At 40.7% G+C, this 25,349-nt stretch overlaps 1 protein-coding gene across 2 annotated transcripts in view; it reads left to right on the top strand.

Moving 5' to 3' along the window:
• Rich (Guanine nucleotide exchange factor subunit Rich) overlaps window positions 1-25,349 on the top strand; it is a 579,939-nt gene that overhangs the window by 535,132 nt on the left and 19,458 nt on the right. For both annotated transcript variants that reach the window (XM_090378010.1, XM_090378009.1), the window contains exon 32: window positions 7,712-7,900. In XM_090378010.1, coding sequence (XP_090234136.1) covers window positions 7,712-7,900 — 189 coding nt within the window. The remainder of the gene's footprint in view (window positions 1-7,711; window positions 7,901-25,349) is intronic.

Here is a 25,349-nt window from a genome sequence, read left to right as displayed (position 1 = left end):
GTGATTTTGTCTGACTAATCTGATTTAGATACTGTGAAATTGTTACAGAGGAACTGGATGCAAAGATTAATATTTACATCATGTATTTAGATTTCAGTCAAGCTTTTGATACTGTTCCACATGATGAACAACCACTGCACAGATTGAAGTAGTGTGGTTAGGGACAAATTACTGCTAATGAATGAAGGGGATAGTTGAGTGGCAGGAGACAGATTGGTTTTTAATAGCTACTACTCTTCATGGACTAATGTTAGTGGAGCCCTTCATGGTTCAGTGCTGGGCCTCTTACTAGTTTTGATGTTTATTGATGATATCAAAGAAAGCATATCAAATTTGATGTCTTGTTGGAGTGTCAGAGGTTGGCAGGGTGGCTAATGACAGTAATCAGAGTATGCTACTCCATCAAGTCCTGGATAAATTAGGCAGATGGATGAAAGGTGGCAGTTGAAGTTTAGTATTGATAAAAATGCAAGGTATTTCATTTGGGTAGTACCACAATAAAGTTAATGGTGAATCAGAAAGAGCATGAATTTTGCTAGCTGTGACAAGGAGCTGATTATGCCATTGTATAAAGCAGTGGTTAAGCAGCATCTTGAGTATTACATACAGGTTTGGAAGCCTCATTTTAGGAAGGATGTAGATTGGTTGGAACAAGTGTAGAGAAATGCAACAAGCCAGTCAGAACTTCTTACCAAGTTTGTAAATTTCTCAGCCTGGAAATTAGGTACCTGTGAGGAGACCTGATTGAAGTGTTTAACCCTTTACAATTCAGAATTATTTTCACTGTCTTCCTCATGCAGTTAAAAAAAAAAAATGACTAGTTGAAATATGTTGTTCAAAAATTATTTTCGAGTTTGCATGAGCTAATACATAAAACAGCATGAAAAAACAGTTTTTACAACTCCAATGCATTATATTTCTACCTGGAAAAAAAATATTCACAAAATGTTCCATCCAGATAATCAAAACATTTTTTTCTTTAGAGCTCCTAGTTTTAATTCCTTTTGTTTGTCCTTTAGTGGGTGGTCACAGGTGCAACATCCAATATTTCTTTGTATCAATTTTTTTCATTTAGTCTCACATTGATAATGACACCAAAAAATCCCTTTAGGTCATTTAGTGAAATGAAAATCCAGTCATGTCATATGGAAAACTCGAAACCTATCTTATTTATAAGAATTTCCTTATTTTTCCCCCTTTGTTTATTCAGAAAGGTTGATCAATTTCACCATTAGAAAGGCGTTTATGAGATCTTGACAGAATGTCTAAATACTTCACTCTAACACAGATTATAATTTTCTTTGTGACTTCTACACTGGAAAAAAAAAAAAAAAAAAAATCTTCAATTTCTGACAGTTAAATGCTATTAGCAATTGAATATAAACATCAACTTGGTTTTTTCAGATCATTTTATATGATGTATAAATTGATGGCAGTGAAGTTGAGCCAGTACACCAGGAAAACAAATTTCATAATCGGAAACACCAATAGTAACACTATTTAAGACATTTGGACTTAGAGAGCAAAAAAAAACAACCACCATTAACAGTTGAATATAAATATAGATTTAGTTTTTCAGAGGTTTATGTGAAGTATAAACAAATTTCATCATTGGAAATACTGATGTTCACTGCAGCATGACATCTGAAAGAGAACTATAAAAAGTAATAAGTTGCCCACCATTAACAATTGAATATAAACATCAATAAACGTCGATTTAGCTTTTCAGATTGTTATATTAAATGTCAATTAATGGTAATACAATAATTGCACCAGCAGAGTGGGAAAACAAATTCCGTAATTGAAAAGTCAATGAGCATGGTGGCTGTGGCCTCAGACCGGAAGTTGAATTTTATAATGCTGTGGTGGGCACAAAATTGGGTTGCAAAGGATTAAGACTTAAATGGGTTAAGTAAACTAAATACCGACAGCATCCTTACTGTTTCTCAGGCTACACATATATACTCAAGTAGACATAAATTTAAATTGGAAAAGGATGGTTGCAGGATAGATGTATGAAAATTTGTTTTCATACAGCCAGAGTAATTGATTGTTGGACAATCAGTTACTCTGATTAGTCAATCTAATCAGAGTTACTCTCAGTTAACTCAATAGTTCAACTCTGCAAGGTTTTCAGGAGAAATTTATACCAGTATAGCCCACACTTTTATAGCCAGGTTACGTTTGAACTAAGGTGATTCAAGAGTCTTTGCCAATATCCAAGAGGCTTTCAGAGCTCAGAGAAACTGCTAGTTTGGGGGAGGGGGACAGGGCTGTATAGATACACATTTATCTGATGATATGGGTCAAAGTAATGCTTACACACATCCCAACAGTTCTTGTTAGTTGCTGCAGCAGCTGATATTGGCAAGATGTGCAGTGGGTAACGACTTTCCACAAGAATAGGAAGCTGATGCAGGGAAACAAGTTTAAATGACTTCGTGGGATGTGTACGGTTAGTAAACTCTACAAGAACACATAGTCTTAACTATGTGTTCATTAATATCAGAAGTGTGTTGTCATTAAGATGAGTGAATTTAAACTCCTGGTGAAAACAATTACTTATAACATAATAGGGCTATGTTAACATGGTGTCATCTAGAAATAGCAGTGATATAATGAGTCTCTGCATGCAGACGGAATGGGTAAGAAAGTGTGAATGTCTTATTTTGAATGATATCAATTTGTCCCTTGCTGATTGATGCAAGTGAGAGGGAAACTCCATGGGAAACAATTTTTAAATAAACTAGATAATTATTATTTGCATTAGTGTTAGATAAAATGCTAGGGATAAGAATATTCTAGACCTGATCATTACCCAAGAATCAAATGACCTTGTAGGACTTGCAGTACAAGAACCATCAGTAGGAAGTGAAGTAGGAACATGAAGAAAGAGGTTGCAATTGTTAAATGTAAAGGCATGGGGTTTAATTTCAGGAAAGATGACAATGACAGTTTAAAGTGCTACATTGCCTGTATCAAATAGGGAGATGGCATTTGGGATGAGCAATTATGGAGTACCTTTAAAGCAGTAGTCCAGAATGTATACCATTAAGAAAATATAACATTAGGCAGATGCTGAAATAGATGAAAAGTGAGCTAATCGATTTAAATGGCAGAAAAAGATGATGTTTATGTTACAGAATGAGGAAAGGTACTGAAGGCTGTAACCGTCTAAAAGTTGATCTGTAATAGTACTGCAGAAAAGGGTTAGGCTGGTTATGACAAATCACTGGAGTTTTACAACGCCAATGTGAGAAATTCCCACATAAAAAGTTTTACCCTGTGCTAGGTTTGGTTTCTTAAGTTCCAATTTCAACTCTATATATTGTAATATATTATTTTTCCGGCAGAAGAAGTTTCCCGAGTAAAAGCAGTTTTTCACATATTTAAATGCAACGAGGAAAAGAACAAATCTAATCAGACACTTTGATAATAGGTGCAGGAAAGTCTTAGATAATCCAGCTGAAGTTGTAAGTGAATTGACTTTGTTGTTTGACAACATGGAGAAAGGGTGACACTTCCGAGAAAACATTTGCGTCTGCAACAATCTTTATGTTTTTGCATCTTTTAATGCTGAAAACATGGACTTTCAAGATGGCAGTGGCCCTTATATATATATATATTTTTTTTTTTTTTTTTTATGAAAACCCAATCATGAGAGGTATTAGAACCTATAGTACTTAGTACTGTGCTTGGGTTGGAGGCTGAGAAGACGAGAGAAGATATTTGTTGACATTAGACTTGAACTTCTGCAGACTGTAATTTTAAGGAAAGACAAATGAAGGAAGGTTGTTCCAGAAAACGGCAGTTGAATGAATAAATGAGGAAGATGAAAAGTTGGTTCTGTGGGTTTGAAGTTGGACAGTAAATGGATTTTGTCTGGTGGCAGCACGTGTTCGGACTGTTCTGAAAGAGAGAGCAGGAATTATAGAAGCCAATTCAGAACAGTGCCCATGGAAGTATCTGTAGAAAAGGCATGCAGCAGAAACAGTACATCTATGAGACAGAGAGTGGAGAGACTCTGTTAGAGATGAATCATTAATTAATCTAACTTTCCTCTTCTGAATGGAATCTAGGAGCCTGAGAGAGGTTTTGGGGGCACCGCCCCAGATGTGGGAACAATATTCCTTGGTAGGGCAGATTTGCGATTTGTACAGAGTGAACAGCTGTTTGGAAGAAACGTAACGTTGAGAGCGAAAGAGAAAACCAAGTTTTTAGATGCAGAGGAAGCAATATTTGTAATGTGCTTGTGCCAAGAGAGATTAGAAGTCAGGGTAATCCCCAAGACAGATATATCAACTTGCCTAGAAATCAGAGTGTCACCAAAGATAAGCATAGGAGCAGAAGATGCTCCTATGCCAGATATAAGACAAGACTGAGTTTTAGAAGGATTAAAATCAATTAACTTGTCTTTGCCCCGCTGGAGAATTACCTGGAGATCGGTATTTAAGGAATTGATAGTGGATATTCAAGAAGTTGAAGCTGATTGAGCAGGACAAGGTTTCTCAAAATGGAAAGTTGAATGCAATGTGCTGTCATCAGCAAAACTATGGATAGGATTTCCAGTCAATAGAAGAAGGTCATTAATATACAAGAGGAAAAGAGTGGGGGAAAGAACTGAACCTTGGGGGACACCGGCCTTAGTGGAGAAGTTAGAAGACAGAGAGCCATCTATCATCACCCTCAGTGAGCGATCAGAGAGAAAACTGGATAACCAATTACTAAAAACAGTTGGCAAACCATAAGATGGAAGCTTGTTTAGAAGACCTTTATGCCAAATATGATCAAAAGTCTTTGAGATGTCTAGAGTAATTGCTTGTGTTTCACCGAACTTTTCCATTGAAATTGTCCATAAATGGGTAACATAAGCCAGAATATCGCCAGTGGATCGACACTGACAGAATCCATACTGGCGATCGTTGATCAGACAGAAGGTTTCTTGGTGGTTTAAGAGTTGGCGGTTAATTGATTTCTCCATTACTTTAGAAAGAGTAGAAGTAATTGCAATGGGACGATAATTGGAGAGGGATTTGTCACCCTTTTTAGGAACTGGCTGGATATGAGCAAATTTCCAAGCAGAAGGAAAAACACCTTTGGAATAAGAAAGTGAAAAAAGGCGGCAAAGAATAGGAGTAAGTTCAGGAGCACAGGTTTTGAGAACAAGTGGAGAAATACCATCAGGACCTGGAGCTTTCTTAGCATCAAGATTCATCATAATCCTTCTGATATCCTTTTGACGGAAGACCACAGGAGGCATTGAATGGAGCATGTTGGGAATGGTGGCAAGTGTTTTACCAAGATCATTAATACATGAGCTGGAAGAAAAATGGGATGCTAGCAGGTCAGCTTAACCTTGGCTGAAGTGACAACAGAACCATCTGGTTTTGACAGAGGTGGGAGAAGAGATGGGCAAAAGTTGTGGCCAATAGCTTTGGGAAGAGACCAGAATGCTCGCTACCATTAGGGCAAGAAGCAAGTTTTCTACTCTTAGCCTGTTCAAAATCTAGTTTGGACTGATTAATAGCTACTTTACAATTGTTGCAAGCTTTGGGAGACAGAAAATGAAACTGAAGAATTGGAAACAAGCCAATTACGATATACAACATTCTTCTCCTGAACAGCCTTAGCACATTTATTGGAAAACCAAGGTTTAGATAAAGGACGAGATTTTAAAGTGGAGTGTGGAATAAAGGATTCCATTCATACAACAATAATTTCGCTGGCACAATCTGAGCAAACATTGACATCAGAAGTTTTGAAACAGTAGGTTTTTTTTTTTTTTTTTTTGGTAGTTGTTGGCGCATCGGCTTCTGTGGCCATAATGCACCTCCCAAGGTTTATGCAGTACTTTGATCCAAGCCCGAGGCAGGATTCGAACCCGCGACCTTTGGGTTGCCAGGCAGGTGCTTTACCCACCTGGCTAGCCCGGTCGGCTGAAACAGTAGTCCGACCAAGGAAAAGAAGAAAAGAAATCTCGCCAGTCATCCCATTTTGCATTCTTGTAATGCCAAACAACACGAGGTTGAGAATAGCCATGAGATAAAGGCTCCATTGGAGAAGAGACAATCACAACCAACCTCGTGTTGTAATGCCAAACAACACGAGGTTGGGAATTGCCATGAGATAAAGGCTCCATTGGAGAAGAGACAATCACCAAGTTGTGATCTGAGGAGCCTAAAGGACCACTCACTTCAGCCGTGTACTTAGAAGGGTTGTTTGTGAGAAAAAAATCAAGCGTGTTGGCTGTATGGTTAGGATTGTCCAGTATTTTTGTAGGTAAATGAACAATCTGTGCAAGATTATTAGTAATTGCAAAAGCCTCAGCATCTCGACCTGCTGGGTCGGTGTGACTAGAAAACGGAAGCCAGCTGGAGTTGTGAACATTAAAATCACCAAGGAAAATTACTTCACTGTTAGGAAAGTGGACTGGAGAAAGTCAAGTTGCAAAGAGAGGAAGTCAAAGAGCTCCAAGTGATTAGTGGAGTTAAGAAAATGGTAGAGACACAGATGAATTTGACACAATGAGGTAGAGAGATATTAAGCCAGAGAAGATCGAAAAGATGAGATTCCAAATGACCAAGTCTCTGACAGGGAATATCGGAACGGACATATGCACAAGCATCACCTTTGAGGCGAAAGGAATCGTACAGTGAATAATTTGGGCAACTGAGATGAGCAGTGATTGAATCAACTGATAACTGAGATGCTGTCAGAAAAAGTACGTGGGGTTTGGCAGACTGCAAGTGGAAATGGACGTTGTTGAGATTAGAATTGAGACCACATATATTTGTGAAATGAACTTGAAGTGTTTGGGGAGGTTTAGATAGACACTTTTTGTAGTGAAGCTTACTCTATTAGTTTGACAATAATTCATGGTGTATTCAATAGTAAGAAAAAGTGGGGGGGGGGACGTGCTGTATGAAGTAATGAAATTTTTGGATATGGCTTACACATGGTAAGAATATACCTAGACATAACGTGCCCTCAACAATGCTCCCTGCATACACACTACTCGGACTCCCTCCAGTCACTGTCTGGCAGAGTAGAGGTAGCAAGATTATACACTAGCTGATCCAGACGCCGCCTAAAGAGTTACCAATCGGTTTGGTCCGGTATACTAACCTCGCCAGCCTGCGAACACTGTTTTTGAGCTGTATCCTCGAATGTAAAGGAAGATTGGATCTCGCCATGATGTGCAGCATAAACTCAAAAGTCATCAGTCGTACTGCATGATGGAAGAGATGGGAAGGGTTGACCGGAACTTAGCTCTGGAGGCTGAACATGGGTTCCACCTCTTCAAGCCTCCAATAAGCAAAGTGGTGGTATTGCACCAGTTGATGAGAGTCATCTACCACCTAGTATTGCCTGGTAACACAGAGGGGCAGCATTCCTCCATGTGGTGTGGGCGCCATACCTCGACCCCTGCTTACGTTGGTTCACACTAACGTAAGCAGGGTATGATGCGAATACGAGGAGGTGCCATGGTGAAAAGAATGATGAGTTTAATGTCCGTTAGAAATGTTCCACAATTCAGCCAACTCTACATTTATGATGATGTAGAAGCATTGATGGAACAAAGATGAGTGCGGGGGTTAGCGAGCAGGGGCAGAGTCCCCTAGTATATATTAATTTAATTGAGCCTGTGTAATGAATTTCATTAAAAAAATCAGTTTGCAAATACTTATCTATTAATGTTTCTTGCCAATAGGTATTTATTGCAACTAATGTTGGAAGCTGAGTGTTTAGAATGGTCTCTATTAATTGCCGTTGTTCTTCGTGATGCCATGGCTGTTATTAGGGTAGTAAATGCCACAAGGCAGCCTGATCAACCTCTTGATGCTACCCGGAATCTGAAGAAAGGGCTAACTGCCATCGAACAGTGGTCAGAAACTGAATGGTAAGTATTCTTTGGGTAATAGTAATCTGAAGTTATCTTATTAAACTTAAAAGTAGTTGATACATTTCAACATAAATTTCTTTCAAAAGTGCAGAGAAGCTGCCAGAAGATCAAGGCATTTTATGTATGATATATAGAAATTTTGCTACTAGGGACAAAGAAATATGTTATATAAAGCTTTGGTTAGTTCACACCTTCAGTGTTGTATACAGGTTTAGAGCCCTCTTCCCATTTCAGGAAAGATATGGTCCTACTGGTAAAAGTGCAGTAAAGAGCAACTTTGTTGGTTAGTTGTTGGTATAAAGAAATATTCCTTGAGGGAGAGAGAGACTTTTGTTTTGTGGGTTGCAAAGTCTCAAAACCAGAAGTCTGCATAGGGTGTTAGTCAAGGCATTTAGGCTTCAAAGGTTTGAATTAAACTAAATATAGTAGAACCCAGATAAGAAATTCCCACAGAAGAAGTTTTCCCCTGTACTAGGTTTGGTTTCTTAAGTCCCAATTTCAACTCTGTGTATTGTAATATATTATTTTCCCGCATAAGAAGTTTCCTGGGTAAAAGGTTTTCCCACATAAAAAGTTTGTGATAAAGAAACAGAGTATTATTATAATGATGTGTTCCCACTTAATACATTTTTTAAATATACAAATTCTTTATTTTTAATATTAAACAATATAAACATTTTGGTAATCGAACAAGTTAGCGCCAGGCATCATTTTAGTTCGTAGTAAATCACTGAAGTAAGTGAAATGGCATTGCTTTTGATATACAAAGGGTACTAGGAAAGTTTTGCAATACAGCTTTGTTTATTTAATTTTTTCAAAGTAATTTCCTCTACATTCAATACACCTCTCCATCCTCCGAAACCAATCTTTAAACCAGTTCTGCCAAGTTTCACTAGGGAGTAAAGCACACTCGTTGTCCCAAGCCCGTAGAAGGTCCTCATCACTGGAAAACTGCCTCCCTTTTAGCTTCATTTTCACATGCGGGAACAGTGCAAAGTCGCAGGGAGCAAGGTCTGGACTGTAGGGAGGGTGCTCGAGAAGTTTCAGTCCTGTCGTGGTCAAATATTCAGTGCAGGCTTTGGCGCAGTGAGCTGTAGCATTATCGTGATGGAGGTACCAGGTGTCCATTCTTGACTTTGGCCGCAGGTTTTTCATAGATCCAATGACTTTAGACAGGCATTGTTCAGTATACCACTTAGCTGTGACTGTCTTCTGCGTGTCCAAAACGACACGTTCTACAATTCCACTCGATTTGAAAAATACAGCTATCGTTTTCTTCTTTACAGATCGGGATTTTCTAACAGTTACGGGTGTGTCGTCATCATCAAAGACCCAAACTTTGTTTTGAGCCTTGGTCGGCAGATCGTAATAGTACAGCCAAGTCTCGTCACCTGTCACGATGTTGTTCACATACCGAGATTGTCCCTTATCAAACTTTTTTAACATCTCCCGGCACCAAGTCACACGTCGTGTCATCTGCTCTTCAGTCAGTTGATGCGGCACCCAGAGAGAACAAAGTTTCTTCACGTGCAAATGATCTTGCAGAATCGAACGAATTGCTGGTGCATTTAGGCCCAAAGTATCTATCTGTTGGTAGGTCACTCGCCTGTTTTCGTCAAGCATTTTTCTCACAGCAGTAACGTTTTCCTCCGTAACTGACGTTCGTGGACTTCCCGGCCTCTCAGAATCCTCCAGAGTGAAATTTCCCCTTGGGAATTCTCTATACCACCTGAATATCGTTGTACGATGTGGACAATCATCATCTAGTGCAAGAGTCATTTCTTCTAAGCACTGGTCTATGGTTAAACCACACACGAAATTATACCACAAAACTGTCCTTATCTCATTTCGTGACCACGATGCCATCGCAAGCACTTTACACTCTCACTACTAATGAATAACTGAGCCCATCGACTTGGCGCAGCGGCTACTATGCACGTATGAACATGTCTCAACATGCAGCAACAAGCAGCTTCCTGTGATTCATTGTTGCGTCATATTGCAAAACTTTCCTAGTACCCTTTGTACATGTATTTCACATTGTGAATGTCTTCACAACAAGTTGCTCTGATATTGCACTACCTCCAATAAGCAACGGTTCACCAATGGAGAAGACTAATGTTACTTATTCTTAGCAGATACCATCCCCCCAGGGGTTATGGTATCCACCGGGAATCCACTGGCGAAGTGTTGCTTATTTGAGGTAGTTCAGTATCGGGGCAACTCGTTGTGAAGGCATTCACAATATGAGATATCACAAAAACTATGCCATTTCACCTACTAAAATGATGCTTGGCACTAACTTGTTTGATTAGTGAATTTTCTATAGTCTGAGGCTTTCAGCGCTAAAACATTTTTAGTATAAACATTTTGATATAATGGAAGCGGCATATTGCAATTGTTTTCACCGATATATCCATAATTGGATAGCGTCGGCCACATGAAGCCCAGTGATGCATTTACCCAGGGCCGGATTTACATATAAACTAAACAAGCTACTCCTTAGGGCCTCACATTAGAAGAGACCTTTCTCCATATTAAAATCCTTTTTTAATATTGTCACAAGTGAACAGTAAGAGAGAGAGACCTCATACATGTTATAACTTAGGGCCACAACAAGTTTAAATCTGGCCTTGCATTTGCCATTAAGTTCAGATCGTTCTGAACAGTTCTGAATTACTTAGTTGATTGTTGTTCTGTATTACTGTAATTGTGACCTTTTAAGGTATGTTGGAACTCTAAAGGAGCTCATCCTTCCAACTTGGTAATAGGTATTTGGTAGGGAGTTTAATGAACAGAATGTTAAGCAATTAGAAATCCTCAGTTTAAAAATGTTTCCCATAAGCAAAGTAAATATTTATAAAAAATCTGAAATAATACTTAAAAATGATCTTTAAATTATGTATGTGTATCTTTTTATTTTTATTTGTGTAGTTAATATTTCATACCCTTAAGTCATTTTCTCTTCTAAGAAGTTTTCCCACTTAAGAAGTTCTAAACCTCGTGTCCCTTGGAAAACTTCTTATCAGGTTCTACTGTATATGGTAGAGATATCTTCTTTCTTTCACAAAAGACACAGGCAAGGCAAACACTTTAGGAGTATTTATAAGAAAATTTGCTTTAAATGTTGGAACAAATTACAATCTGTTCTTGCAAAATTAGAGAAATTTGGTCCCTGAGGCCTGTCAAAGACATTCTTCCAGGTATGACAGGCCAATTCTTGCTACCTTGGACCCCTCAACGTGGGTGCCTGTATGTGGTGAGGGGACCTCCCAGTGACGCTGCTGGACTTCCAGACTAGCATCACTGGGATCCAACGCCCACAGCCCAGGTTCCAGGCTTACATCAATGGAATCCGGCGTGTTTGCCGTGCGCTGCGACCCGTGGAAATTCGGAAAGGGGGATCCTGGTGGTTGAGGGGCCCAGCTTCAATACACCACTTTGGCTCCTGCTTCGACAAGACGGGTGGTCCTGGAAGGCCCGGCTAGGATCAATCGGCTAGTAGGCTCGCCTGCGAGGGTCAACCATGTCAATGCCACACCCCTACCCTCATGGTCCGAGGGACAGGATTCAGGCTGGCAGCAGTGCGGGTATAGTGTCTGGGTAGCCCTGGCGTTCCACTCCCGAGCGCATTTATTGCATGCCGGGTAGTGGGCGTCCCTTTGGGCTCCGTGGTGGGTGGGGAGCCCGGGCACTGAACCACTTCAAAACTTCATGAATCCTGATAAACATATTCCTTCAGGGGGCCCCAACCCGGTCCCTATCTGAAAATATTGACGGAGAGGCAGATAGCATTATTGCTACAAAGAGGCAGCTAACCGAACTACCATCAGGGCCGGTCCCAAGGTTCTTAATAATGCATTCCACCAACGAAACACCGATTGGTAAAATGTCACCCTTTTTGATACAAAAAGGGTTGGATGGGTTAGCAGGTACACCCAAGTCATTTAAGAGGCTCCGTTCTGGGGACCTCTTGATTGAAACAAAAAATGACAGGCAGTCTGAACATCTACTCCGAGTAATATCAATCGGAGGAATACCCATAACAGTGACACCACACAGAACACTAAATTCATCGAGAGGTGTCATTTCAGAGTGGGACCTTCTCGACGTCACCGAGGAGGACATCTGCTCCGAATTAAAACCACAGGGAGTTACTGCCGTCAAGAGAATCACTGCGCAAAGGGATGGAAAAATTGTTAAAACCAGGAGTGTTATCCTGACTTTTAACTCTCCCAAACCTCCTGATGAGATTAAAGCTGGCTACATCAACTGTCCAGTGCGTCCATATGTTCCAAACCCTTTACGATGTTTTAAATGCTAGAAATATGGACATTCTCAAATGGCCTGCCGTGGAGTCCTTGCATGCGCTCGATGTGGTGCAAAGGACCACGAAACAACAGCATGTTCAGCCACGAAACCCACCTGCATTAACTGTGAGGGAGACCACCCAGCCTATTCATGAGCATGTCAGAGGTGGAAAGAAGAAAAAGAAATTCAACGGCTGAAGGCAGAGCTAAACATATCGTACCAGGAGGCAAGGAAAGCGGTGAAACCTCTCAACATCAAAAAACCTACCTACGCCCAGAAGGTAGCAGGGAGGTGTTTGATTGGGACTCAGACGGACATGTCCATCCCTCCAAAAGAAACATTTACTCCCATCACACGTTATCTTTTAAGCTCCCAAAAACCTGCACAGAAAGACCAATCAGCTGCCACTCCTATATCGGTACCTCCTAATGCTCCACAAATAACAAAAGCAAATGCAAAAGAAAAGAATAAGAAAGGTGAAATACCACCTAGTACCCAAGAAAACATGGATGTCGAGCAGAAGGAGGTACAAGAAGACTCAGTTTTCAGTTTTGGAGGTCTTTGCTGAGGAGGAAATGGACACTGGACAGCGTCCATACTTCCCCAGGAAGGAGAAAGCCAGAACTGAAAAAGGTAAGCCCTCAGCACCTCGGAAGCCGCCTGATGGACCCACCAAGCCAAAATAATGGCTAAATTCCTACAGTGGAACTGTCGTGGATTCCGGCAAAATACTGATGACATCAAGGCACTCCTGCAAAAGCACAAACCAGCTTGCTTTTGCATACAGGAGACTTATTTAAAGGCAAATGACGACCCCCACTATGCATAAAATTACCATCATTCGTAAGGATAGAATTGTGGATGGTCCTGCTCTCGGAGGAGTCGCAGTCCTCATCGGCAACCAGATCCCATTTCAGCCTTTGCATCTTACAACTAGCATTGAGGCTGTAGCAATTCGCCTTTCAGTGGGGGGGGGGGCACATTATAGCCGTAGTTGCTAATGCACCAAAAAAACCCAAACAAACAAACTTTCAGTGGGGTTCTTATTAACTGTCTGCTCCGTTTATTTGCCACCTGGGATTGACATCCCCCAGAAAGGCCTTGATGATCTTATCATGCAATTGCCTTCCCCTTGTTTAATTCTTGGGGATTTCAATTGGCATTATTCTCTGTGGGGTGGTGCTAACATCAATCGAAGGGGGCGAGTCATAGAGCGTATGCTTACTGACAATGACCTCTCCCTCTTAAATGTGGGAACAAACACCTTCTTCCACATGCCTACCCGTACATTCTCTGCCATTAATCTTTCTATCTGCTCCCCTTCTCTCCTTCCTTCACTTACTTGGGAGGTAGAAGAAAATCCATATGGAAGCGATCACTTCCCCGTGATAACAACCCTAACTAGTGATAGACCCTGTCTGCCATTTAGTTTACCGTGGTGGAAGATTGATCAGGCTGACTGGAATGCCTTTCAATATCTGGCTAACTTTGACATTGCTACAGTCAGTCAGGAGCCAATCAATGAAGCAGTCATGTATGTCACAGAAACAATTGTCCAAGCAGCTGCAATTGCAATCCCAAAATCATCCAGCCGGTTCCCACTATTTCCCAAACCTTAGTGGAATTCAGAATGCATGGCAGCAAAAAAAGCACAAAAGAAAGCATGGGGGATATTCCGCCGATATCCCATGACTGAAAATTTAATATCATTCAAATGTGCACGTGCGAAAGTGCTTTATGTACGACGTCAGAGCCAAAGGAAATCTTGGATTCGTTTTACATCTTCCATAACTCAGGCTGCTAGCTCAAAAGTAGTCTGGGATAAGATCCGGAAAATGAAGGGAAATATTCACCATGCCCTTCAGTGATCCTCAAGCACAACGGATGTCCAATTGCAGATCAAACTGCAGTTGCAAATACTTTAGGGGAAACATTTGCAAAAATCTCTGCAACAACATCTTTTCCTGCAGAGTTTTTGGCCCTGAAAAAGAAAATTGAGAAAAACCCACCGAACTTCTCTTCAAAAGGGCTTGAATCGTATAACAAGCCCTTTTTACAGGAAGAGTTAAATGCAGCACTCTCTCTCACGCATGCAAGTGCTGTGGGGCCCGATGACATCCACTACGAAATGCTAAAACACCTCTCACCACAATCTAAGGATCACCTTTTAATTCTGTTTAACAGAATTTTTATTCACAAACAATTTCCGGATTCCTGGCAAAGGGCTATCATCCTTGCTTTCCCAAAACCAGGAAAAGACCCTAGCAATCCAAGTAACTATCGTCCTATTGCTCTGACAAGCTGTTTGTGCAAAGTCCTGGAAAGAATGGTTAATGCACGCCTCGTATGGTATTTAGAAACAAATGGTCTGCTTTCCAGGACACAGTGCGGCTTCCGAAAAAATCGATCCACTCTGGATCATTTAATCTGATTGGAAATGTCCATTCGTGATGCTTTTATTAAATCCGAGCATCTGGTAGCAGTTTCCTTTGATATTGAAAAAGCGTACGACACAGCCTGGCGATTTGGGATTTTAAAAGACCTCTATAACTTTGGTCTTAGAGGTAACCTTCCTCTTTTTATTAAAAACTTTCTTTCGAATCGCCAGTTTCAAGTCCGTTTAGGATCCACCCTCTCTCGAGTTTTCTCTCAGGAAGAGGGAGTCCCACAAGGACCCGTTCTAGATGTCACACTTTTCGCAATCAAAATAAACTCTATCGCAGAACAACTTCCACCCACTGTAAACAATGCCCTCTATGTTGATGACTTTGCTATATTTTGTCATTCATGCAATATGAGGGTCATTGAAAGGCAACTGCAGAAAACCATTGACCATCTTACAGCTTGGTCTTTGGCTAATGGGTTCAGATTTTCATCACAGAAGACTGTTTGCGTACACTTCTGTCACAAACATAATCTTCATCCTGACCCAGAATTAAGGCTTGGGCAAAATAACATCCCAATTGTAGCAGAATTCAAATTCCTTGGACTTATTTTCGACAAAAAGCTGACATTTTTACAACATATTCATCAGCTGAGGACAAGATATGTCAAAGGGCTTAACATCCTTCGTGCCCTTTCATCAACTTCATGGGGCACAGATCGTTCTACCCTTCTTCGTCTCTACCGATCACTTGTCCGCTCCAAACTCGACTTGGGTCTCAGGTTTATGGTTCTGCTAGAGATAATGCACTTCGGTGGTTAGATCCAATCCACCATCAAGCCATCCGGACAGCCACTGGAGCATTTCGCACATCTCCTGTCCAAAGCCTTTACGTTGAAGCAAATGAACCATCTCTGTCTCTTCGACGTAAGCAGTTGTCCTTACAGTACACCTTCAAATTAAAATCCCTGCCTGATCATCCCACGTGGCCATCCGTTTTTGGGCCGGCCGCGCTGGGAAAGCCTCTACAACACCCGTCGGACTGCCAACAAACCTTTTGGTATTCGCATTCAAGGGCTGCTGAATGAGCTGAACTTGACGGTAGACAACGTTGCCCAGTCACCAAGGCAATTCTTTCCACCCTGGCATGCTTATTTTCCAACTTGCGACTTCTCCCTTAAGATCTGGGAGAAGGCTACTACACCGCCATCTGTCTACCAGCAAATCTTTGCATCACATAGACAGCAGTATTCTGACTTTCTGCCAATCTATACAGATGGCTCAAGGTTAGAATGTCATGTGGGATCTACTGTTGTGTTCCCTCACAAAACATTATCCTATAAGATCCCACAAGAAACTATCATATATACTGCAGAGTTGCATGCAATACAAACAGCCCTAGATCACATTAAAAATCGCGACTACCAGAGGTATATGATTTATTGCGATTCATCGTGCGTGTTACAGGCTCTGGTATCGGTGAGTTTTAACCCTCATCCGATCCTGTCCAGGATCCAGCAGATTCTTTTTTTCTCTCATAGAATTGGAATATGATATTCGCTTTTGCTGGATCCCAAGCCACATTGGGATCCGGGGAAATGAATCGGCTGATGCCGCTGCCAAATCAGCCATTTCCCTGGATAATCATTGTCTGTCAGTCCCCTATACAGACTACAGGCAAATAATACGTTCTAAATTACTCTCCCAATGGCAAGATTCTTGGCACGGACAGGCCACAAATAAATTACATCGCATTAAGCCTGTAATTGCGCAATGGCAGTCCAGTCTACGCAGTGTCCGAAGAGAGGAAGTTGTTCTTGCTCGGCTCCGCATAGGTCATAGTCATCTAACACATTCCTATTTGCTGAGGGCGGATGACCCACCTATGTGCGAGATGTGTAATGTTATTTTAACCGTCAGTCATCTTTTGTAGAATGTCCTGTTTTTATTGAAGCACAACGCTTGTGTTTTACTGATTTTAATAATTTGACTGAGCCATTTACACTCAGTCAGTTAATAGGTGACAGAGACAATATGTCTGACGTTTTTAACTTTTTACAATTTATTAATGTTTATACAAAGATCTAAGTTTTATGCTTTTACTTTTATACCTTTTTAACATAATAATTAATTGTTTGACGTGGTTGCCTTTGCTACCAAAATGTTTAATAACATTTTAAATTTGTCTTGGCGTATTATGGCCTTAGCTGCCAATGCGCCATTAAAAACCAAACCAACCAACCAACCAACCAACCAGCTACCTTGGAGTCTAAAATGCTTATGGAACTGGTATTCAAGTGGACTGAACTTTGGTAATGCTGTCATTCTGTGACAACCAAATCAACCTATTGCATTTACCTCTATGCTTTCCAAAGTAATGGAGAAATCCATCAACTGACAACTCTTAAACTACAGACAACCCCTGTATAACACGGTTTCGCTCTAACACAATTGATAAATTGCGGAAATCCTCGCACAACATGGTACTTGTACAACAAGGTTTTGCTCTAACATGGTTGGAAAATTGCTGGAAATCTCGCATAACACAGTATTTTTGAGCTTTTGTGCTGGGAAACCTTGCTATTATGTTAGATATAATTTTCATTCCTTCTTGTGAATTCCTGCTGTTGACTCATTAGTCATCGCCTCCATGATATTTTTCTAAAGCACATTTCTGGAGGTCACTATCATAAAACAATTTGCAGTTTCCAGATTGGTCTTTTCTGTTAGTGTAATCAGTTATAAACGGGTTGTAAACTCTACCTTCTTGCATTTGCTATAGTACCAATAGCTGGAATTCTGTGGGTTTCACATTATTATGGTGAAGTGTGTTTCCCCTTCCATGAAATATTCAGTCATATAAAAAAATAAATTTTCAGAAACTCATTACTCCGTATTGTGTTTGTTGCAACTTATGCATGTTGGTTTCTTTGTTATTAATTGCTTATCACTTTTAGTGTTTTAAATTTTACAATAAAAAAAAAAAAAAAAAAAGGCAGTGAACAGAAATATCAATTAGTATGTACATATTAAAGTATGTATTAATTAAGCTATGTATGTAAACATAAATTTATTTTTATTTTGCTAACTGGAAAATATTCTTCCGATTTCCATGTATCATTTAAAGCGGGAGTCCACTGTATTTTGTTGGGAGACCTCTGGGATAGACCTCTTCTATGCTATTGTGCTTGTTTTTTTGTTTTTTTTTTATGTGAACCCCAAACACGAGAGGTATTAGAACCTATAGTACTTAGTACTGTGCTTGGGTTGGAGGTTGAGAAGATGCAAGAAGATATTTGTTGACATTGGACTTGAACTTCTGCAGATTGTAATTTTCAGAAAATACGTATGAAGGAAGGTTGTTCCAGAAAACGGCAGTTGAATTATTCGAATAAATGAGGAAGATGAAAAGTTGGTTCTGTGGGTTTGACGTTTGACAGTAAATGGATGTTGGCTGGTGGCAGCATGTGTTCAGACTGTTTTGAAAGAGAGAGCGGGAATTATAGAAGCCAATTCAGAAGAACGGTGCCCATGGAAGTATCTGTAGAAGAGGCATGCAGCAGAAACAGTACGTCTATGAGAAAGCGAGTGGAGAGACTCTGTTAGAGATGAATCATTAATTAACCTAACTGCCCTCTTCTAAATGGAATCAAGAAGCCTGAGAGAGGTTTTGGGGGCACCACCCCCAGATGTGGGAACAATATTCCATGGTAGGGCGGATTTGCGATTTATACAGAGTGAGCAGCTGTTTGGAAGAAAAGTAATGCCGAAGGCGAAAGAGAAAACCAAGTTTTTTAGATGCAGAGGAAGCAATATTTGTAATGTGCTTGTGCCAAGAGAGATTAGAAGTCAGGGTAATCCCCAAAATGTCCATTATTTTTTTAGCATTAGCATTAGTAGAGGCATTTGATGCAAGAAAGCAAGCTTATGCAGCATCAGCCAAAAAAAAAAAAAAAAAAAAAAAAGTAACATAAATAAATAAAAATAACCACTTCCACTTCACCCCTCTGTTCGTTCGAAATACCTGTCCAGCTGAGCCTTAAACTTATTTAGGCTATCAACTTCCACGACAAGGGATGGAAGTCTGTTCCACCCACCAACCACCCGCTGGCTAAAGGCAAATTTCCGCACATCTATCCTACATCTGTCTTTCCTCAATTTGAATTTATGCCCTCTCAGGTGATTTTTCTGAGCTAGAGGAAGAATCCCATCAGCATTGAAAATGCTCAAACCATTCAAGGCTTTGTACACCTCTATCAGATCACCCCGCTGGTGCCTAGTTTCCAGACACTGTAATTTGCAAAACTTAAGCCTTTCTTCGTAAGAGAACCCCTTTGTCCCATTCACCAATCTAGTTGCCCTTCTCTGTACTCGTTCCAGCAGCTCTACATCCTTCCTGAAATGAGGCCTCCAGGCCTGTATACAGTACTCTAGGTGTGGCCTGACCATTGCCTTATACAAGGGAATAATCACCTCCTTATCCCTGCTAGAAAAATTCCTATATATCATTGACAATACACCATGAGCTACTCTTGCAGCTCGTCTGCACTGCTCAGAGAACTTCATATCTGCCTGCACCACCACCCCAGGTCCCTTTCATTCTCTACCACTGTCAGTGTAGTACCACAGAGTTGATACGTTGCTCTGGGGTTGCTGTTTCCCATATGTAGTACTTTACATTTGTCAATGTTAAACTTCATTTGCCACCTCGAAGCCCATCTGCTCAACCTTTCCAAATCCTGTTGCAGCAGCATAGTGTCAGTAGTGTCCTTGACAACCCTGCCAACCTTCGTATCGTCTGCAAACTTGGACATTAAGCCTGATATACCATCATCAATATCATTTATAAATACAGAAAACAATAAAGGCCCCAATACTGAACCCTGAGGGACTCCACTAATAACATTAGTCCACGATGAGCAGTGTCCATTGATTACCACTCTCTGTCTTCTCCCCCTCAACCACCCCTTTATCCATAGCAGCAACTTGCCTCCAATGCCACACTGCTCCAATTTGTGCAGCAGTCTTCCATGTGCAACAGTATCAAAAGCCTTTCTAAGATCCAAGTATATAATATCAAAGTTATTCCCTGCATCCAGTTCTTTTGTGACTGCATCATAGTATCCAATCAAATTGGTCAGGCAAGACTTCCCCTTAACAAAACCATGCTGTGTCCTAGCTATAACTGAAGTCTTGTCTAGATGATCCTGCAGTGCTTCTTTCACCAGTGCCTCCATTAATTTTCCGGGAACAGAAGTTAAACTCACAGGTCTATAATTACTTGTGTCAGCCTTTGATCCCCCTTTGTGAATTGGGGTCACATTTGCACATCTCCAGTCAATGGGTACCTCCCCTGAGTCCAAGGAAGCTCTCATAATTATGGCTAAGGGTTTGCTTACCTCCTTTGCTGCCTCCTTTAATATAACTGGATAGATCCCATCCACCCCAGGTGCCTTTCTTGTGTTTATCTTCAACAATTTCTCCTCCACTTTGCTGTCAGTTATTACAAGATTCTCTAGCTTACTGCTAGAGTTGAATACACCTCTGGCATTCCCCTCGCTGAATAACTCCTCATGTGTGAATGTCGATGCAAAATATTCATTTAGTTTGTTAGCTACCCGAGCAGGGTCATCAACAGTTGACCCATCGATCTCAAGTGGACCAATCTGATTCATCCCCTTCCTTCTAGAGTTTACATAAGTAAAGAACTCTTTGCTGTTTTTCTTCGCATCCCTTGCCAAGGATCTCTCGTAATCTGCCTTCGCCTGCCTAACCTCCTTTGTAACTTGGTTACAGATCAACTTGTATCTATCATAGGCGTCCGTGTCACGTGTTAATTTGTATGTATCCCATGCATTTTTCTTCTCTGCCATATGCCTCATTAGTTCATCTGACAACCATTTAGGCCTAAACCTTGAACAATATTTCTTAGTTGGTATGTAAAGCCTAGTAGCTTCCACGATACGTTCTTTGAATGCTTCCCATTTTGAATTTGCTGTTGGCAGTATCATCAGTTGATCCCCCTGTATAGAATTTAAATACTGTCTCAGTCCATTGTAGTCGCCTTTACGAAAGCAATACCCCTTCCCTTTACCCCTAATGGTAGTTACCTCTTTGAGTAACTCCCACTTCAGCACACTGTGATCACTGCCACCAAGTGGTTCATTTATCTGCAGATTCTTAATGCATGAAGAATCACTACTGATAATCAAATCAAGAGTATTACTCCCTCTAGTTGCCTCCCGAACATGCTGATGTAGAAAACAATCATCCAATAAATCCACAAAAGCCTTGCTACTGTGTGAGTGACCAGCCCCCAAATTCCAGTCAATATCTGGGAAATTAAAATCCCCCATTATAAGACTCTCTGATTTACTGGCCCACTCTATTTCTCCGAACAGTTTCTTATTATACTCATCAGAGTCATTAGGCCTATAGCACACTCCTACTCTCAATTTTGATCTCCCAATGCTTATGTCACACCAAACTGACTCGACACTGCACTGTCCAGCGATGTCGACTGGCTTCACTTCCTTGGATTTTATGTGTTTTTTAACTAATAGCATAACCCCTCCTCCCTTCTTATCCTGTCTATCCTTTCTGTAGACATTGTACTCCCCAAATTCCAGTTCTGCATTTCTTATATCTGTGTGACACCACGTCTCTGAAATCCCCACAATATCTGCCTTTGATGTTTTGAGCAATACCTCAAATTCATCAAATTTATTTACTAAACTCCTAGCATTGGTGTACACACAAGTATACATGCACCTGTTCTTTTTCTTAGCTACCCTAACACAACCCATGTGTTTACTCGTACCCCAATGATTCCCAGCAGTCTCTGAAATATCCTGCATCTTATTTTCCAGGCTGCGGCTCATTCCAATAGAAGCAGTGCAAAAGAGATATATCATTTTGCATAGAAATCGGAGTGCCACTAAAGATAAGCATAGGAGCAGAAGAATCCTTTTTGCGAGATATAAGACAAGACTGAGTTTTAGAAGGGTTGAAATCAACTAAGTTGTCTTTGCCCCACTGGAGAATTACCCGAAGATCGGCATTTAAGAAATTGGCAGCAGATTTTCGAGAAGTTGAAGCTGATTGAGCAGGACAAGGTTTCTCAAAATGTAAAGTTGAATGCAATGTGTTATCATCGGCAAAACTATGGATAGGATTTCCAGTCAATGGAAGAAGGTCATTGATATATAGAGGAAAAGAGTGGGGGAAAGAACTGAACCTTGGGGGACACCGGCCTTAGTGGAGAAGTTAGAAGACAGAGAGCCATCTATCATCACCCTCAGTGAGCGATCAGAGAGAAAACTGGATAACCAATTACTAAAAACAGTTGGCAAACCATAAGATGGAAGCTTGCTTAGAAGACCTTTATGCCAAACACAATAAAATCAATCAAAAGCCTTTGAGATGTCAAGAGCAACTACTTGTGTTTCACCGAACCTTTCCATTGAATTAGTCCATAAATGGGTAACATAAGCCAGAATATCGCCAGTGGATCGACACTGACAGAATCCATACTGGCGATCGTTGATCAGACGGAAGGTTTCTAGGTAGTTTAAGAGTTGGCGGTTAATTGATTTCTCCATTACTTTAGAAAGAGTAGAAGTAATTGCAATGGGACGATAATTGGATGGGAGGGATTTGTCACCCTTTTTAGGAACAGGCTGGATATGAGCAAATTTCCAAGCAGAAGGAAAAACACCTTTGGAATAAGAAAGTGAAAAAAGGCGGCAAAGAATAGGAGTAAGTTCAGGAGCACAGGTTTTGAGAACAAGTGGAGAAATGCCATCAGGACCTGGAGCTTTCTTAGCATCAAGATTCATCGAAATCCTTCTGATATCCTTTTGACGGAAGACCACAGGAGGCATTGAATGGAGCATGTTGGGAATGGTGGGAGGTGTTTTACCAAGATCATTAATACATGAGCTGGAAGAAAAATGGGATGCTAGCAGGTCAGCTTTATCCTTGGCTCAAGTGACAACAGAACCATCTGGTTTGGACAGAGGTGGGAACACAGATGGGCAAAAGTTGCGGCCAATAGCTTTGGCAAGAGACCAGAATGCTCGACTACCATTAGGGCAAGAACCAAGTTTTCTACTCGTAGCCAGTTCAAACTCTAGTTTGGACTGATTAATAACTGCTTTACAATTGTTACGAGCTTTGGTGTAGGAGGAAAATGAAACTGAAGAATTAGAAACAAGCCAATTACGATATGCAACATTCTTCTCCTGAACAACCTTAGCACATTTATTGGAAAACCAAGGTTTAGATAAAGGACGAGATTTTAAAGTGGAGTGTGGGATAAAGGATTCCATTCCTGGAAGAATAATTTCACTGACACGATCTGAGCAAATGTTGACATCAGAAGTTTTGAAACAGTAATCCGACCAAGGAAAAGAAGAAAAGAAGTCTTGCAGGTCATCCCATTTTGCATCCTTGTAATGCCAAACAACACGAGGTTGGAAATAGCCATGAGATAAAGGTTCCATTGGAGAAGAGACAATCACCAAGTTCTGATCTGAAGTGCCTAAAGGACCTCTCACTTTGACCGTGTACTTAGAAGGGTTGTTTGTGAAAAAAAGATCAAGCGTATTGGCTGTATGATTATGATTGTCCAGTATTCTTGTAGGTAAATGAGCAATCTGTGCTAAGTCATTAGTAATTGCAAAAGCCTCAGCATCTCGACCTGATGGGTCGGTGTGACTAGAAAACGGAAGCCAGCTGGTGTTGTGAACATTAAAATCACCAAGGAAAATTACCTCAGTGTTAGAAAAGTTGAACTGGAGAAAGTCAAGTTGCAAAGAGAGGAAGTCAAAGAGCTCCAAGTGATTAGTGGAGTTGGGAGAACAGTAGAGACAACAGATGAATTTGACACAATGAGGTAGAGAGATTTTAAGCCAGAGAAGATCAAAGAGAGGAGATTCCAAATTGCCAAGTCTCTGACAGGGAATATCAGAACGGGACATATGCACAAGTACCACCTTTGAGGCGAAAGGAATCATACAGCGAATAATTTGGGCACCTGAGATGAGCAGTAATTGAATCAACCGATAACTGAGATTCTCTCAGAAAAAGTACATGGGGTTTGGCAGACTGCAAGTGGAAATGGACATCGTTGAGATTAGAATTGAGACCACGTATATTTGTGAAATGAATTAGGAAGTCCTGGGGAGGTTTAGATCTTTTCGCAGATAAGCTTGCTCTATTATTTTGACAATTCATGGTGTATTCAATAGTAAGAAAAAGTGGGTGGGACATGCTGTATGAAAGTAATGAAATTTTTGGATATGGCGTACATGTGGTAAGAATATACCCAGATCCTTGACATAACGTGGCCTCGACAATGCTCCCCGCCTACACACTACTCGGACTCCCTCCAGTCACTATCTGGCAGAGTAGAGGTAGCAAGATTATACAGTAGCTGATTCGGAAGCCTCCTATAGAGTTACCAATAGGTTCAGTCCAGTGTACTAACTAGCGGCCGGCCTGCGAACACCGTTTTAGAGCTGTACCCTCGAAATGTAAGGAATATTGGATCCCGCCACGACGTTCATCATAACCTCAAAAGTCGTCAATCATACTGTATGATGGAAGAGATGGGGAAGGGTTGACCGGAACTTAGCTCTAGAGACTAAACATGGGTTCCACCACTTCAAGCCTCTAATAAGTAAAGTGGTGGTATTTCACCGGTTGATGAGAGTCATCTACCACCTAGTACTGCCTGATAACATAGAGGTGCAGCGTTCCTCCATGTGGTGTGGGCACCACACCTTGACCCCTGCTTACGTTGGTTCACACCTGAGTGGTCACCCACCATGTACTTATGCATGGAGGTTATACCCAGGATTACTAACAGTCCCACCATCGTGAAGGTGCAAGCAGAGGATTTGGCTGTCACAGACCGTCCGGACTTTGCTGAAATTGGGTCCACTTGACTTGAGTGTCACCCGAATATCAGTTCCATCAGCGTTTTAGACTCCCAGGTAGCAAGTACAGCTTGTCTGGCATATCTGAGAGAATGTCTGTGACAACCTTGAGACCATAAAAAATAATTGTGACTTCGAAGAGTGCAGTTCATGACTTTTAAAGAGGACCAAAGGTACACAAAATCTAGATGCTGCAGAAGAGATTGTGCTTAGCAGCGATGAAGAGGAAGAAAATTAAATGAACGTACATTATCTCACATATAAGTGTCACAGTTTGTAAGGTAAGACGTTTGTTCAGTTATTACTATCTAAGTTGTTACTATTATAAAAATAAAGTTAAAATATTAAGTTTCTGATAGTTATAAAAAAAAAAAAAATGCGTATTTTTTTTAGCTTTTGTAACGTATCCTTCCCCCTTTTTGTACTGGTTCTTAGTCCCATATAACCCGGTTCACATTACACGAGATTTTGTAGGAACCAAACTACTGTGTTAAATGAGTGTTACCTGTAGTAGTAGTAGTAGTGGCATGTGATGCAAGAAAGCAAATGTATGAGCTTATGCAGAATCAGCCAAAATAAAAATCACACCATTCCCTCCAAATGCCTGTCCAGTTCCTCCCTAAATTTATTCAACCTATCAACTTCCGCAACGACAGATGGAAGTTTGTTCCAGCAATTAACCACCCACTGGCTAAAGGCAAATTTCCGTACATCTATTCTACATCTGTCTTTTCTTAATTTGAATTTATGCCCCTTAGGGGGCATAAATTCAAATTCGAATTGTATAAATTCATACAATAATATAATATAT

This window comes from Mastigoproctus giganteus, chromosome 7 (assembly GCF_048544385.1).
Source record: "Mastigoproctus giganteus isolate SK-2022 chromosome 7, ASM4854438v1, whole genome shotgun sequence".
Taxonomy (NCBI): domain Eukaryota; kingdom Metazoa; phylum Arthropoda; class Arachnida; order Uropygi; family Thelyphonidae; genus Mastigoproctus; species Mastigoproctus giganteus.
This window is presented reverse-complemented; position numbering and strand designations above follow the sequence as displayed.